Here is a 14891-nt window from a genome sequence, read left to right on the forward strand (position 1 = left end):
GACATGACCAATGAGATTCTCGTGTGTTGCAGTAGATGTTTCGTACACTAGACGTTTCATCTTATCACATAATTTAAATTACGAATATGCTGTGGCATAATTTAAAAACCACTGCCAAAATGCCTGACGATAGGAAAGTCTTCCTGTGATAAACACTGCACTGTGTACACAGCTTGAATGGATGCATCTCTTCCTTATTGAGGATGCGCCAAACATTGACATACAGAGTCTTTACCACCCGGCCTACAGCACTTGTACTAGCATCAAGACGTGCCGCTATTGAAACAAACACATTCACTTCAAAATAATCTGTATGCATTGTACGAGGTCATTCATCTTTCAGTCAAAGTAGAAAGAAAAGAACATGTCTTTCTCGAAGGCAAACATCAAGTTGTTGAAAAAAGTACCTGTGACGGTAACTTCCGACTCAGGACTCGTTGTCTGTACAAGCGCTTTGCTTCCCACCTGTTACCTTGTGCCTGTCCATAGATAAGTTATATGTCTGCCAGCTCAGACGTAGAGTAGTCCATTGTAAATATGCGTATTTTACACAATTTAATTTATTCACAATCATTAAATATCATAAATATGTGTCTATTTTAGCCCATAAGGAATGATGATCGTGTGTTATAAAACCAAAGACATTGTTTAATTTTATCCACTACAATCACTCCCTTCTGTAGATATGCAACCATACACAACACGCCAAAAAACCTCTGCCATCTTGATTCTGATCAAGATGTTGATGTTCTGTCAATGAATCTTTGTTGCCTACTGGAACGTCGTTTCATACGCCATAAACAGGACCCACCTATCCTAATGTAATATCCAGGAATGGCTTACTTCCTGTGGGGAAATCCCTTGAACCATCAATGAAAGATTCTGAATCATGCATTTTTGGATAGAGCAGATTAGAAGTCTAAGATGATAACATGACGCCGCAATTCAGTGTATAATAGCTTCGGAGATATTCATCTCCAAAGTTCATTCTTCCACGCTTTTGGCATCTTGTAACTCTGAAACTACGCGATTCCAAGGAAATCTTTATTGGATTTTTTTTTCTTGTTTCTATGAGTAGATTAACTTCTCACACATTATCAATCGTGCACATTAGCACCCTGTATATACAAAGAAGTTGGAACAAAAGAATCAGACCATATGGTGAAGTCAAAGGATTCACTAACATTTTCGAATTTGAATAAAATAAATAATGTATAAAATCATGTGGATTTGGAGGGCAGAGACAAAATGTATTGCTACGGTTGACACTTGGTATTATTTGCCCCTTGCCATCTTCACATAGCATAGGGGAATGTGAATAATAATAATAATAATAATAATAATAATAATAATAATAATAATAGTGGAAGGTAAATTGCTCTCGCACCCTCAACTTAAAACATCTTGCATGTGAAGTTTAGCGCATCGACGTGTGAATTACTACCGACGTGACAACTTACTTGAGAGAGCTGCTCTTACGAAATATTCAACTTTGAAACATACTCCAATAACACGCACACACAAAATGAAGACTGTACAGGAATAAATATATCGGACAATTATTATTATGAAATGATAAAAATACTGCATGCGTTGTTCTTAGGATGAAGCAATCCTCCCTCAGTGGAATCAGATTCTAGAAGTGATTCTAGAAGTGAGTTCTCTGACGGCATGGTTTGCTTGTTGCATTCCGAACGAATCCACACGACAAGCAGACCAAGGAAAATAACGTGGAAAATGGCAGCAGTGACAAACAACAATATCGATGGTTCCGCAAGTAATCACTTGTGAAGTCAACACTACTTGTGCACTGTCAACTTTTCTTCCCTCCTTGGGTCTTCCTGTTTGTCCGTGTAGGGAATTAAATGAGAGTGATCCAACGTCATACAGCGGCCAGTTTGAAATAACTGCTGTAAAGCGCAGTATTTATTTGCCGGCTAACTTGTCCCTATTTTAAAAATTCATAATTTAACACGAAAAACTGAATCCGACAGATCATACATAATCACCACCAAGTCTGAAGGCACTGTTGCCTGTATAGTGAAACATTTTGGGAAAGAATAAATGTAAGTGCTTTGCCATTACTCATACCACCCATCAGTCTTCAAAATTACTACTTTTGAAAATGATTTTGATACGGTGATCCGAGTAATCTAATCGTATGCCTCAACAATGAAGGTCCCATGACGGAAATCTAAGATTTGAAGGAACGTTGCACTGCTACTGGATTCCTTGGTTTGGATCCCATATGACTGTAGGTCTAGCAGTAATAATACGATCAACAAAATACCATGAAACTGCAGTGGAATACTATGTTAAAGGGTAGGAAATACGCAGTCCGGAGCATGGGAATTTGGGAGTCTATCATACGTAAATCACATATGTTGCTGGAAAGGAGAAATATTACTTTATATAGTCCCTGTGCTGAAAATAGAAGTTATTCCCTTCCATTATTTCAATGATACATACTATGTGATGTTGTCTTTAAAGGACATCTAGTTATCCATTAAAAAAAAAAAAAAAAGGTATCAAAAGAACTCGATTATACATAAATACAGATAGTTATCAAAATGAAAACATTTTAACAAAGTTGAAATTGCCTGCTTAACATGGCTTTGGGTTATTTTTGGCTTATTGTATCGCTTGTATTTGTCGTGGAATTGAGGCATATAACGTGTGAGCAGTCTCCAGATGAATTGTGTACCACTCGTCATTACAGCAGTCAGTTTTGTTGGTGATAATGTAATAGGAAATCTGCAGTGAAATCGCAGCTCTAAAACTGACCATATGTATTGCATAATGTTCAACTTGAAGGATTCAGCGGGCCACAGGAGGTGAAGTTCATCTTGATATCTCTCAAATCATGTCTCAACACATCTGTCTGTGTGTGCTGGCGCACTGGCATCTTGGAAAGCTGCACCGTTATTGGGAATAACAACTGTACCATGGGTGATGCTTTGTCACCTAAAATGTTCACAAACCACTGATAGTAGTTCTTTGTATGAACGTAATACTGCTTGTTGCTGAAAACATGGAGAAATTTCGGAAAAGGTTTCCCATTTTACACGACCAGTGTCTGGTCTATTGTACATATAAATCCGTACGACATTGCCTTGCGTACAACTCATTATCAACCAACACAGCACTAACACAAAACAGTCGTCGTACATTAACGATTTGTGTTACTAACTCATAACGATAGCATGTTGCAGCACCTGAGTGTTTCGATTATTTTGAGAACTATCTGTTGATAAAAAGTGAAAGAACGCTGACATACAGAAATTCTACATCTAGAGACAACTCTTTGTTCGCATGAAATGTCCATCATGCGCAAAATATTAGAGCATACATACCCTGTATGTGGTATCCGTATCAAATGGGTAAATAGCTTTAGGATTGTTGCAGATCTCACAGATGAATCCTTTTTGACTACAAAGCCAACACTTTAGAACATGATTACGTGCGAATCCAACAACTTTCTGAAGCAACTGAGCTAGAGCACCAGTTGGTATCTGCAGCAAATCCTGAAAAAGTGACAATATTAATAATATTATTATTATTAATAATAATAATAATAATAATAATAATAATAATAATAATAATAATAATAATAATAATAATAATGATAATAAAATGAAATGAAATCTTTAAGTTTAACTTCCTACGGTTATGCCGGTTAGGCTAAAGGAGACGGTGATGATGAGATATGAGTGAAATGGTGGAATGAAGAAAGTGGTAGAACCCCGAGAAAACCCACGAACATGGTGTTTGTCCACCGGACGCAAAGCTCCAAAAACTAGTGACAGAAATTAATGTTATTCAATTATTAATTTCATTTCTTTTTAGTAATTTCAAGCAAATGTTTCAGGGGTGTCATTTGGGTAGGACAGGAGAGTATAATTCTCCTCCCTTGAGCTTCATAAATACACAGGGGTGTAGCCAGCAGGTTTGTGTAGGGGGGACCGTCGTTTTTGAGGGGGGGCCAGCTACAATGTGCAAGGCCAAAAAAAGTGTTGCTGCTAGTGTTTTTGAGGCCTGAAAGAAAGGAAAATTTTGGTTTTCTTCTGGAAAACTAAAAACACTATTTTAGCTTATTATTATTATTATTATTATCTATAAATTATATTCAAGATAGTTTTTATTATGCTTAATCAAGAACTACTGCCCGGGACCAAACGCTATACTTTTGTGCATAACTATAAAGGTAATCAAGAAAGTTCTGTCCCTTTTCGTGGAAGTCTGTGTTCAATTGGACCTCACAACGTGAGTTGAATCCGAGTGGAGATACGGCGAACGTCAGTTGTTGGTGTGGGTATATCCAACATACTACCTGGTTGTGGCAATTCAGACACACCGTGAACTTGCGTCAAGACAGAGGGAACATGGGACATCCACAGAGCGTCATAAGAGCATGTATGCTGAACGATTTCAAATGGAGGTCAAACGCCGCTGTAGCGGGACAGAAGATATGCCAGGCCTTTGGTGAGGGTGTCGTGACGACGCGAACATTGCAGCGATGGTTTAACAAGTTTAAGGACGATGACGAAACACCCGAAAACATCACGTGCCGGAAGACCAACACATGTACAAAGAAGAACTGGCACTACAATTCAGTGTGTGGAGAAACCATTCGGTAGCACATCCATCAACTTGTGAAGCACTACAAGTTGGGTCAATGGTCTCACATATTTTAACTCCGGGCCAAAAGGAAACGCGGCAGTCGCCTGTGTTTATTTACTGTTTTGGAGCCATTTCATACTGTCCATATTTGAATCTCTCTCTCTCTCTCTCTCAATGTCGTCCGATATGAGCTCATATGACTTGAGATCAAACCTTCGACTCTTGAAACCAAATGTAAGCTCTCTAGCAATGTGCTATCGTAACTCTATAGGTTTGTTGCTAAAATCATCGTCATTTTAGATTTTATTCGGGAGGGGGGGGGGGATTCTCCGCCGACAGAGATTTTCACTTTTTTTATTACTGTATTATTATACATTTGATCGAACAATATGTATTTATGAAGCTCAAGGGAGGGAAGATTACACCCTCCTGTCCTACCCAAATGACGTCCCTGGAATATTAGCTTGATATTACTGAAGAGAAATGAATTTAATTATTGAATAACACACATTTCTTTGATTGTTTGAGTTTAACGTCCATTTCAGCAGCGAGGGTACATGAGACGGGACCTACTGATTAATGTGGAATCCGAACCACATGAGCTCCCGCCGGGAATCGAACCCGGGAACACTCATTCCTGTCAGTAGATGTCTTAGAGCACTGTGCGTGCATGACAGACTTTAGGAAGCACAAAACTAAATGCCATTATTGGCAATTTCCATGGATTTCTTAGGGAGCATCTTACTAGCTTGCACTCTTTGAAACGGAAAGAATGAAAATAAAGGTGTTTATGAAGGTATGGGACATTGTGTGACTTTTTCTTTAGGCTCTTAAAAGATATTTCGAAACAAACGAATGAAAAAGACAAGAGCTAAAACGTTGTAAATTTGATTCCTGTTTTTTCTCATCTGAAAGGAAAGAGTGTACTACGTCACACATACCGCTTTAGACAAGGAGAAGTGGAGGAGGGGGATGTGCTGGATTGAATACTAGAAGCAACTAATCGATTAAGACATGTAATTCTGGATGCATAAGAAAACGGGGCAAGAGTTTGTTATTAATTTGGACTTAGAATTTTTGTAACGATTTTTAAGCCGCGGACTGTACATATCAGTTTTTAAACAATATAACACTCAATGACAAGTTTTAATTAAGTACTACTCGCCTATATAGTATATTACATTCATTACATCGTGAAATAGTGTAGCATTCTACCTGAAAGTTTAAAGTCCAACTTCGTATTAATGTTAAATTTTAATTAATGTTTTACAGGATTGCAGAACTGCTCTGATGTTGTCTTACACAAAGCCTTTTCTAGTTTATTCTCCACACACAACGATGGAGCGTTAACAAGTCTACATCCGTAGTAGCAGCAGTTATCGTGTAATGACTGAAATGCCACCAGGATGTCATTCTAAACCTTGAAAACACAGACAAAAGAGCGGGTATGATTTCTAAAATACGTCCACGGAAGAAAAACAGAAGTAAAACAAGACCACGCACGATCTTTTTATTCCAATTTAAACAGTATAGTTTTAATACAAAACAGTTTTACATAAACTGTAGGCTATGACTATATAAATATAAATTTATATTCCATTCTTACAGAAAGAATTAAAACCTCCAACAAATAAAAGAACGATACAATACGGAAACGCTCGTATATAAACGTTTTCTATATGATTCATACACTTTCGCTAATATTTTATGTACGATGATTGGCGAGAAAGTTATTACCCCTGCCGTGATAAGAGATGCGCTAGTGACGTAAAAATCTGCACAATGATAGGTTGGTATCTCACTAATAATGTATGTATTAATTTCTTTCTTTACAAGTTCTGTTGAATTGATGTTACAACCGGACTAACTAAACGACGGCAGCATGTTGGACAAAATTGAATGCCGAACTATGACTAAGTTCCTCCCTCTTCAAGGAAAATGGACAGAAATGATATATGAAGAGATGGCAGCTGTATATGATGACGAATGCCTATTTTATGACAGTGAAATGCTGGAAAACAGACTACATATGTCTACAGGATGATCCAAGAGAAGGTCGACTCTCACGGTTACAGACCCAAATGTGGTGGTAACAGTTAAGCAGCTAGTACTCAAAAACAGACGTGTGTCTATTTGTTGTTTACCTACGCAGGACAACATTACTAGAGGGTCCGTTCATATATATTTCAAGGCATTCTGCATATGAGCTACGTGGCAGCAAAGTAGTTTACCCAATTGTTTCAAATTGTTGAATTTTCCCCAGCTTTTCAAAAGCAGTAACGTGTGCAATGTGCACAAATCAGTTCAGATCTATACTACAAGGACAAGGTTGATTTTGTAAACAGATTGGTGACTACGGATGAATGCTGGGTATTTGACACTGAAACCAAAGAAATCTGTAAAATGTGGAAACATACGTCGTTCGTCACCCTAATATAGATTCAAGTGCGGCGTTCATCCCACAAGGTCATACTCATGTTCTGGGATCATAAAGGTGTGATCTTGATTGATTACTAACATAAAGACGCTATCGTCACAGGAACATATCACTCTAAGAAACTGCAGCAAAAGTTAAGGACAATATCAATGCAAATATACGGAGTTTGGTCTCGAAAAGTATGTTGCTGCTAGCGAGCAATGCACCGCCACACCAAAACAGCAGAAACATTCACTTTTGTCTGCCAATGTGGCTACAAACCTTTGTTCCTGCCCACTATTTTCACCCAATCTAGTTCCGTACAATTACTTCCTCTTCCCAAATATGATAAAACATTTGCGGGGTAGGCATTTGCAGAGGTGTTCATTAATGCAATGGAAGCCTGATTTTCATTCAACTCAGCAGACTTTTATGTAGATGGTATTAATGGACTGCTCCATAGATGCGAAAAATCCAAGGCAACACGAGATGAATATGTAGAAAAGGATGCTTCCGTGGACCAAATTGCAGATAACTAGATCATCTCTAGCTCCGATGAGGATAGTTTTCTATTCTCCCCTCGTATATCGTACTTAACTATATCTAGTGTTTAAAGATACCGTACCATTTCCATAAGGAATAGCATTCCCATTCGTACATGTTATCCCTTTAACCAGAAACGCTTTACTACTGTTAAAAATGATGTATAGTACAGCAATAAATTTCCAGGACTGATTTCACAAAGAGAAAACTATTACCATCAGGATTACCATCCCTTCAGCCTCCTACGTAGTCACCTTCTTTTCCGATTAACAATTTGACTCTCTACTACAACCGGAGGCTGTCGGAAAAGTCATGTTCTTGGATGCCCTTCAGTTGCTTCGTCACAACCGTCTTCATTGCCTCAATGTCTTTGAACTTGTTCTTAAGGTGGAGTTTAACATGGGGAACAGAATGTACTCCACTGGAGCTAAATCTGGTAAGTATAGAGGATGGACGATGACAGTGACCTGTCCGAAGACCAAACACTTCCTTAAAATGTTGCAGTTGTGTGAGGAGGCATTGGCGTGGGGAAGATTTCAACTACTGGAGCTGATTGATTGTGGTTTGACACAATAATTTCCTGGAGAAATCGCTTCATGCCCTCAGGATAAAAGCTTCCATGATGGTCCACTGATCTGGTACAAATCTGTGGTTAATGAAAAACATTTTGCAAAGAAGCAACCAATGAAGACTTAACTCGTGACTTCTGCATGCGAACCTGGTTGGCCTTGACTGTCTTCTCTCATCTCTCTTCAAAAATTACCTGTTCTCATGAAAGCATTTGTGCCATGTGCTTGTTCTTGACAATGCTTACTGCTGGTAAGAATGCTGTAGCAAGCTAAATGTTCCCATGACGATTTTCCCAATTTCAGTACAAAAAATTAATTGTAGCCCTCTGCTACATGCTGAAAATACGATCAAATTCCTACGCAGCGTGTGGCACTGTTAAAATTCACTGCTCGACTGCTGGCCGAAGGGTGTTGCAACTGCTCCATTGACTCGACAGACATATGCGCTCGCGAGACTTTGTCATTTGTGTGATGGGTTGCTTCCTCTGGTTGCAAAAATAAATAAATAAATAAATAAATAAATAAATAAATAAATAAAATAAATAAAAATAAAAACCTTATTGCCGAACTGCGCATATCCACACAATATATCTTAATTGTGGGAAAAAGAAAAATTTCCAAGATATATCAAAATAAATAAAAGACAAATTCTGACCATACTATTTAATAAATAATATAACAGTTTCAGCAACGAGGCTATATGAGACCTGGACCTAATGATTAACGTGGAATCCGAACCATATGAGCTCCGGCCGGGAATCGAACCCACGTTTCCCACGCCAAAGGCGCATACGCTAACCCCTTAGCCACGAAGGAGCTCATGAAATTTTGTTATAACCATTTGGTAAGTATCTCACGTCAGAGATGATTTCAGAATATTTTTCTAGGTGCGACTTCAATACAAACGGTTGGAAAATAGCACTCATTCAATACTGGAATTCCTATTGAAAACGAAGTTGAAGAGACCATGGGGCGTGAGAATTTCTACCAAATGGACTGGCCACCATATTCCCTGATCTGAATCTCATTGGGCATTTGTGGAATGCACTTGGACGACGGGTTACACAGAGGAGTCCACCACCTTTGATCCTTCAGGATTTAAAAACTACCTTCAGGGTGGAATGGGACAACATATAAACACATATACAGCATGAACTGATATCCGAGGTGGTCATACACCTTAGTGATTTGCTCAGAACAGCTCCGTATTCATGACAACTGGCATTTCATGTTATCACTCTATAGCGCTCTCCAAGAGTTTTTGTTTTGTTTCCCACGTCCTGTTTCTGTCCATGATGGAAACTTTCTGCCATATTTGGTCAATACAGATGACATAGTATCCGTACTCATATTGGTTGCTTAGTGTTTCCTGAGTGTGTTTTAAAAAATATGGCTGAAAATATGTTTGCTCTCTAGCAATTGTCAACCAGCGTATATCTATACCACATAATCCTCCTATTTCGAAGAAAGTTATAATAATAAGAATGTTGCATTTGTATGATCTACACTAAAAGTATACGTGTTTATTTCTTGTTGTGTAGTAAACGAATCCCTGATACTACAGCTCAATTTCTCCTAAAAGTATGCTTTTCTAATTGGGCAATCTGTTGTCAGCACTTCATCTTCCATTGTCAATCCCCAACTGTCTCATGATGCTGGATCAATAACGAAAAACTGTTCATCACAGGGAAATATATTTGTGTAACGATTATTTTTAAAAAGAGAAGTTTATTTTAAGTTTCTCTCATATAGATAACGGATATTTATATTAGCAGTAATTTAGCATAAACATTCTAGAACACCATAAAAACTGTCAAAGTGAAAACTGGATTTTATTATTATTCTACTATGCTGTCGACACTGGTTTACTGATTCCTGTGAGGTCACCTAAGTTCAACAGCCCTTAGCCTGGTCAGCACTCTGTTGTGAAAATCCAGATAGTACTGGCAGTGTGGCGTTGAAAAAACGTCTAAAGAAAAGTGAAGAAGTGTTTGAAAGAAAGAAAACATTACTGTCGAAGAGGAGCCGATGTGGTGACCACACATTTCCCCTAAGTTACGAATATCCAAACCTTATTATTATTAGTACACACATAAAATTGATCTTGTACGTGTCATTAGGTAACTCAGAATTTTAATAATTACAAAACATAATTTATAATTTTATAATTCAAGTATAAGACCTTGAAATACTTGAGATGCAAGAGACTCCTTCTAGTTTGGAAGCAAGCACAAAACTTCACTAAAGTGGTATACTGAACGAATACACTGGAACAGTGAGATTTCAGCAAAAACAACAAATATTCCAACTCCTCCTTTCCAGTGTCATAAATTTGTCCTTCTTGAATAAGACGAGGGTAGTACAAATATCATTACCACAGCTGTGATATGGACAGGGATTATAAATTGTTTTAAATGGCTTGCTCGAATTCCTTACATACTGTTGAAAGAGAGAGAAACACATGCCACGTTGTTGCAAATATTCAAGTGAAAAAAGAATGATAAATTGGACTACTTAATTGAAGGCTTGTAGTAAAATTATAAATCCGTCCTTTATTATTGACCCGACTCCATACAAATTCTTGTAACGATTGATTAATTGCTAACTGAGTGTGAAAAAATAATTCCAATGTTATTATACAGAGGAAAAGTCGATTCAGAGCATTTTGAGGAAAGAGGTACAGACCTCCTTAATTGAGATTCACAAGACCTCAGGTTGATGTGAGAAGGTGGGATATATATCTGAGGAGCAATGTTCAAAGTGAGAAACCTATATAACTTTAAACAGCACAAAATATGACGAAATGCCTTGAAAGTGAGTTTTTTCAGGTTGCGAATTTAAGCCGTATCTTAACTTTTCAAAGCAGAAATTTGGACAAAAACTGTGACCTATTTTTACCCTAGTACGGCAGCACGAATTATCGTTGTCCACGTCAGCCTTCCCCTACTGATGATGACACGATCTGGCGAGAGTTCTGAACTGCAGATTTCTTTATAAATATGTTAGATATACTAAGTCAGCGCATTAGTGATAATAGGACCAATTTTCTTAGCTTAAAGTACGTTTTATGCTATCTGTAATATCCTATTGTTGGAAATATTGGCCAACGATAGGAAAAAGCACTCTATTGTTTTATAATCCAAAAGGATAATTAAGAGGTAGCAAACCACTAGCAGATGAATAATACTAAAAATGAATTACAATTATTATGACTTCGTTTACAAGGAAATACCAAAGCAACAGAAAATATACAATCATTTTTCTGTGCTTTTTAAAAGGAAAAAACACTTTAGTACATTTTAATCATTATGTTTATTTTACAATTTCATCCTCGTAGTTTTTCGATGACAGTTAAGCTGTTTCTTCGTTAGTGAAATTCTTCATATTGTGTTTATCAAATTTCAGTTGTCTAAAGGATTTTATACTAACTTCTCGAGAATTAATAATCCTCACAGACAAATATATTATATCAATGTAGGGTGTAAACAGATAACAAGACAGAAAAGCTGAGTTCTGATATAATATATTCTATTGATCAAGCTGCAAGGTACAATACGGTCAATACTTACAGTGAAATATGTAAAGTGATAAAATAACGCAAAATACAAAATAAATAAATAAATAAAATAAAAAGTTCGGTACACTCCGCATCAAAAAAATTACAGCTAACGCCGTCCAGTTAGGCCACCCAATATACACCTTCTTATCCCATAATCGTGTCAGATAGAGAGAGCCCTCTCTCTCCTCCTTTCTTCTTTCATACTAAAATTAGCTAACAACATGGGCGCAATTCTTATTTCAAAATACACATGTATTAGTTTCGATAAAATGAAATAACAAAACAGAGACGAAACTAGATTCATAAGTTGATGTAGGAGGAAACTGAAACACACAAATAATGAAAAATTTAAACCAATAGGTGTCTATTACACAGAGATTCAAAAATGAGGCGCAGAGAGAGAGAGAGAGAGAGAGAGAGAGAGAGAGAGAGAGAGAGAGAGAGAAAGATGAGAGAAGAAGGAAACAAAAAGAGAGAACAGATAAAAATGTGGAATTCAAACGTAGTAAGAAAAAACCTAGCATTATAAAGTTCCGTTTCCAGAAAACCAACAGTAATATAGAAATAACGTTTGTTTCTTACATACTTTTTAGAAGTATTCGAATATATAGAGGATGCTTTAAACATTCACTAAGTCACTTTCATAAAAAATAGCATACTCAATTTCCAGTAGAACTCTAGATCTCCGACACACACATAGGATGTCAAAAGTTTAACACACATGCTTTGTTTCCGCGTGGTTCGATTGCAAATTCGGTAGTGTTCATTGGATGTACTGATCCAAAATACAGCCTAATAACCCAGTAGGTAGCATTGTTCATATCCTCCATTTCAGACTACTAATGCAACTGAAGAAAAAGAAAAAGAAAAACCCGAAAAGTGAAGAGAAAGAAAGAAAGAGAAAATTGAATGAGTGCTATTTTACTGCTAAATTTCTATCAGAAATACCCTATATTAAAAGTCCATACTGTATAGTAATGAAAAGTTACAAATGTTCGAAAGGAAAACTTTATGTTCCTTATAGATGTAGCATGTTTCAAAGTTTAACGTGAATAAAACACATTCAATTATAGGAGGGAAAAAAAATTTGTGTCGAGCTAGTATAAATAAAATTTTCGTTTCAAATAACCAAAGAGATTACAATTTTCTAGTCTTTTCCGAAGATTCATCTGTTCCGATTATCCAAAAATCTTTGAGTTTTACGTCCCACGGTTATGCCGGCTAGACTAAAGGAGACAGTGATGAGTAATGAATGAAATGGTGGAATGAAGAAAGTGGGGGGAAACGGGAGAACCCCGAGGAAACCCACGCACACGGTGTTTGTCCACCACAAGGTTCACTTGGCGGCGCTGGGATCGAACACGGGACCCCAAGCACCAGAGGTAAACGCTCTACCACTGAGCCACCGTCAGGAAAGAGAGAGAGGGGGGCGAATACAAATATGAAACATGCTTACCATAACAGTGTATGATATAGAACGCATACACTGTTTATTCGAATTATCGCCAGTGATGCCTTGCAAGTTCTCCAATAGAAGATGAATCTCTGTTCGCAGCCATTATTTTATGCGAAAAAATAATACTACCTGAGGGGGAAACGAACCGGAATTTTTGATTTGGAACTCTAGCACTTTACCACTACACCACCGATTGCTTTACCCAAAGTTTATTTAACAAATGGTGTAGTGCTTCTTTCTGAGAACGATAACATGAAAAGTGTATACTGCAGATCAGTGATGTCTTTGGAATGTCCTGGTAATTCAATTGCCCTTTCCCAACCAACATACGTAAATCGTCTCTATCATGATACAGGTGTTTGCTTTTTCATTTTTAAGTATTGCTTGTCCAGTATAATAAGTCGATTCTTCACAATCACTTTGCAAAAAAATCAACTTTGGCGTGAACAGGATTTGAACCTATGTTAGGTAGCTGTATTACTCATAAGGCCATTACGTTACCCCTACACTATCATGTCACCTTAAATTTAAAGCAAAATATTATTTACTTTAGCCCTGATCTTTGGAACGGAACCGGCTTCTTCCTGTAGGATTATTTGCACCAAAATGCACAACGAAATTCATTTATTCGACGACCTAGAGAGGAATTAGTGCCCACTAATAAAGGAAAAACATACAATCCAGGAAAAATTACAGAAATAAAACATATTTTGTAGTAATTTCGAGGTGCAAGTTCAAAAGTACGTGAATAACAATAATAGTAATAAATGTTCACATTCACAGTATAGTTGTTTATTATTATTATTATTATTATTATCAATTACCCGTTTCCCTGGGTTAAATTGAGAAGAAAAGTAATATGTTCCGTTACTCAGTCACAGTCACTTCTTTTTCATTTTTTTTACATATATATATATATCCCTCTCTCCGGCGGCTACGTTACACCGTCAAACTGAAATGATAAAAGTCGTCCCAGATCGGAACCTTATATATCTTGAAAGTTTGATAGAGATCGGTCTGGTGGTTCAAGAGTTATTATTACGTTATATATTTTCATATATCTCCACTCCTCCTTCCTCTAAATTCCACCTTTAAAATGAAATGATTAAAAAAAGCTTCCCAGGCCCGAATCTTATCAATGTTGAAAATTTGATCGAAATCGGTCGGTTGGTTCAAGAGATTAGGAGCCACAAACATAGTTCCTTTCAATTTTATAATATAGATTATTATTATTATTTGCGTACTTTTGTACTTGCATGCCGAAATTACTGCATAACATGTTTTTATTTCTGTAATTTTTCCAGGATTGTATGCTATTTCCTTTATAAGTGGACACTAATATCTCTCCAGGTCGTCGAATAAATGAATTTCGTTATACACTTTGGTGTAAATAACCTTACAAAAAGAAGTCGATTCGTTAAAAAAACAGGGCTGGCTTGCAAGTAATATCTGGGTTTCATTTACAGGTGGTATGGTGGCGTAGGGGTAACGTAATGAACTTCTAAATAATACAGCTTTCTAACATAGGTTCAAATCCAGTTCACGCCAAAGTTGATTTTTTTCACAAACTGATCGTGAAGAATCGACTTCTCATACTAGACGAGCAATACATAAGAATGTGGAAGCAAACACCTGTATCATGATAGAGACGATTTACGAATGTTGGTTGGGAAAGGTCAACTGAATTACCAGGACATTCCAAACACATCATTGATCTGCAGTATACAC

General features: G+C 37.0%; 1 protein-coding gene across 2 annotated transcripts in view; it reads right to left on the bottom strand.

Moving 5' to 3' along the window:
* The window catches only part of Plekhm1 (Pleckstrin homology and RUN domain containing M1), a 130500-nt gene that overhangs the window by 3673 nt on the left and 111936 nt on the right, over positions 1 to 14891 (bottom strand). For both annotated transcript variants that reach the window (XM_081762354.1, XM_081762353.1), the window contains one exon: positions 3354 to 3524. In XM_081762354.1, coding sequence (XP_081618480.1) covers positions 3354 to 3524 — 171 coding nt within the window. The remainder of the gene's footprint in view (positions 1 to 3353; positions 3525 to 14891) is intronic.

The sequence above is a fragment of the Thermobia domestica genome, chromosome 6, assembly GCF_964235325.1.
Source record: "Thermobia domestica chromosome 6, izTheDome1.hap1.1, whole genome shotgun sequence".
Lineage (NCBI taxonomy): Eukaryota > Metazoa > Arthropoda > Insecta > Zygentoma > Lepismatidae > Thermobia > Thermobia domestica.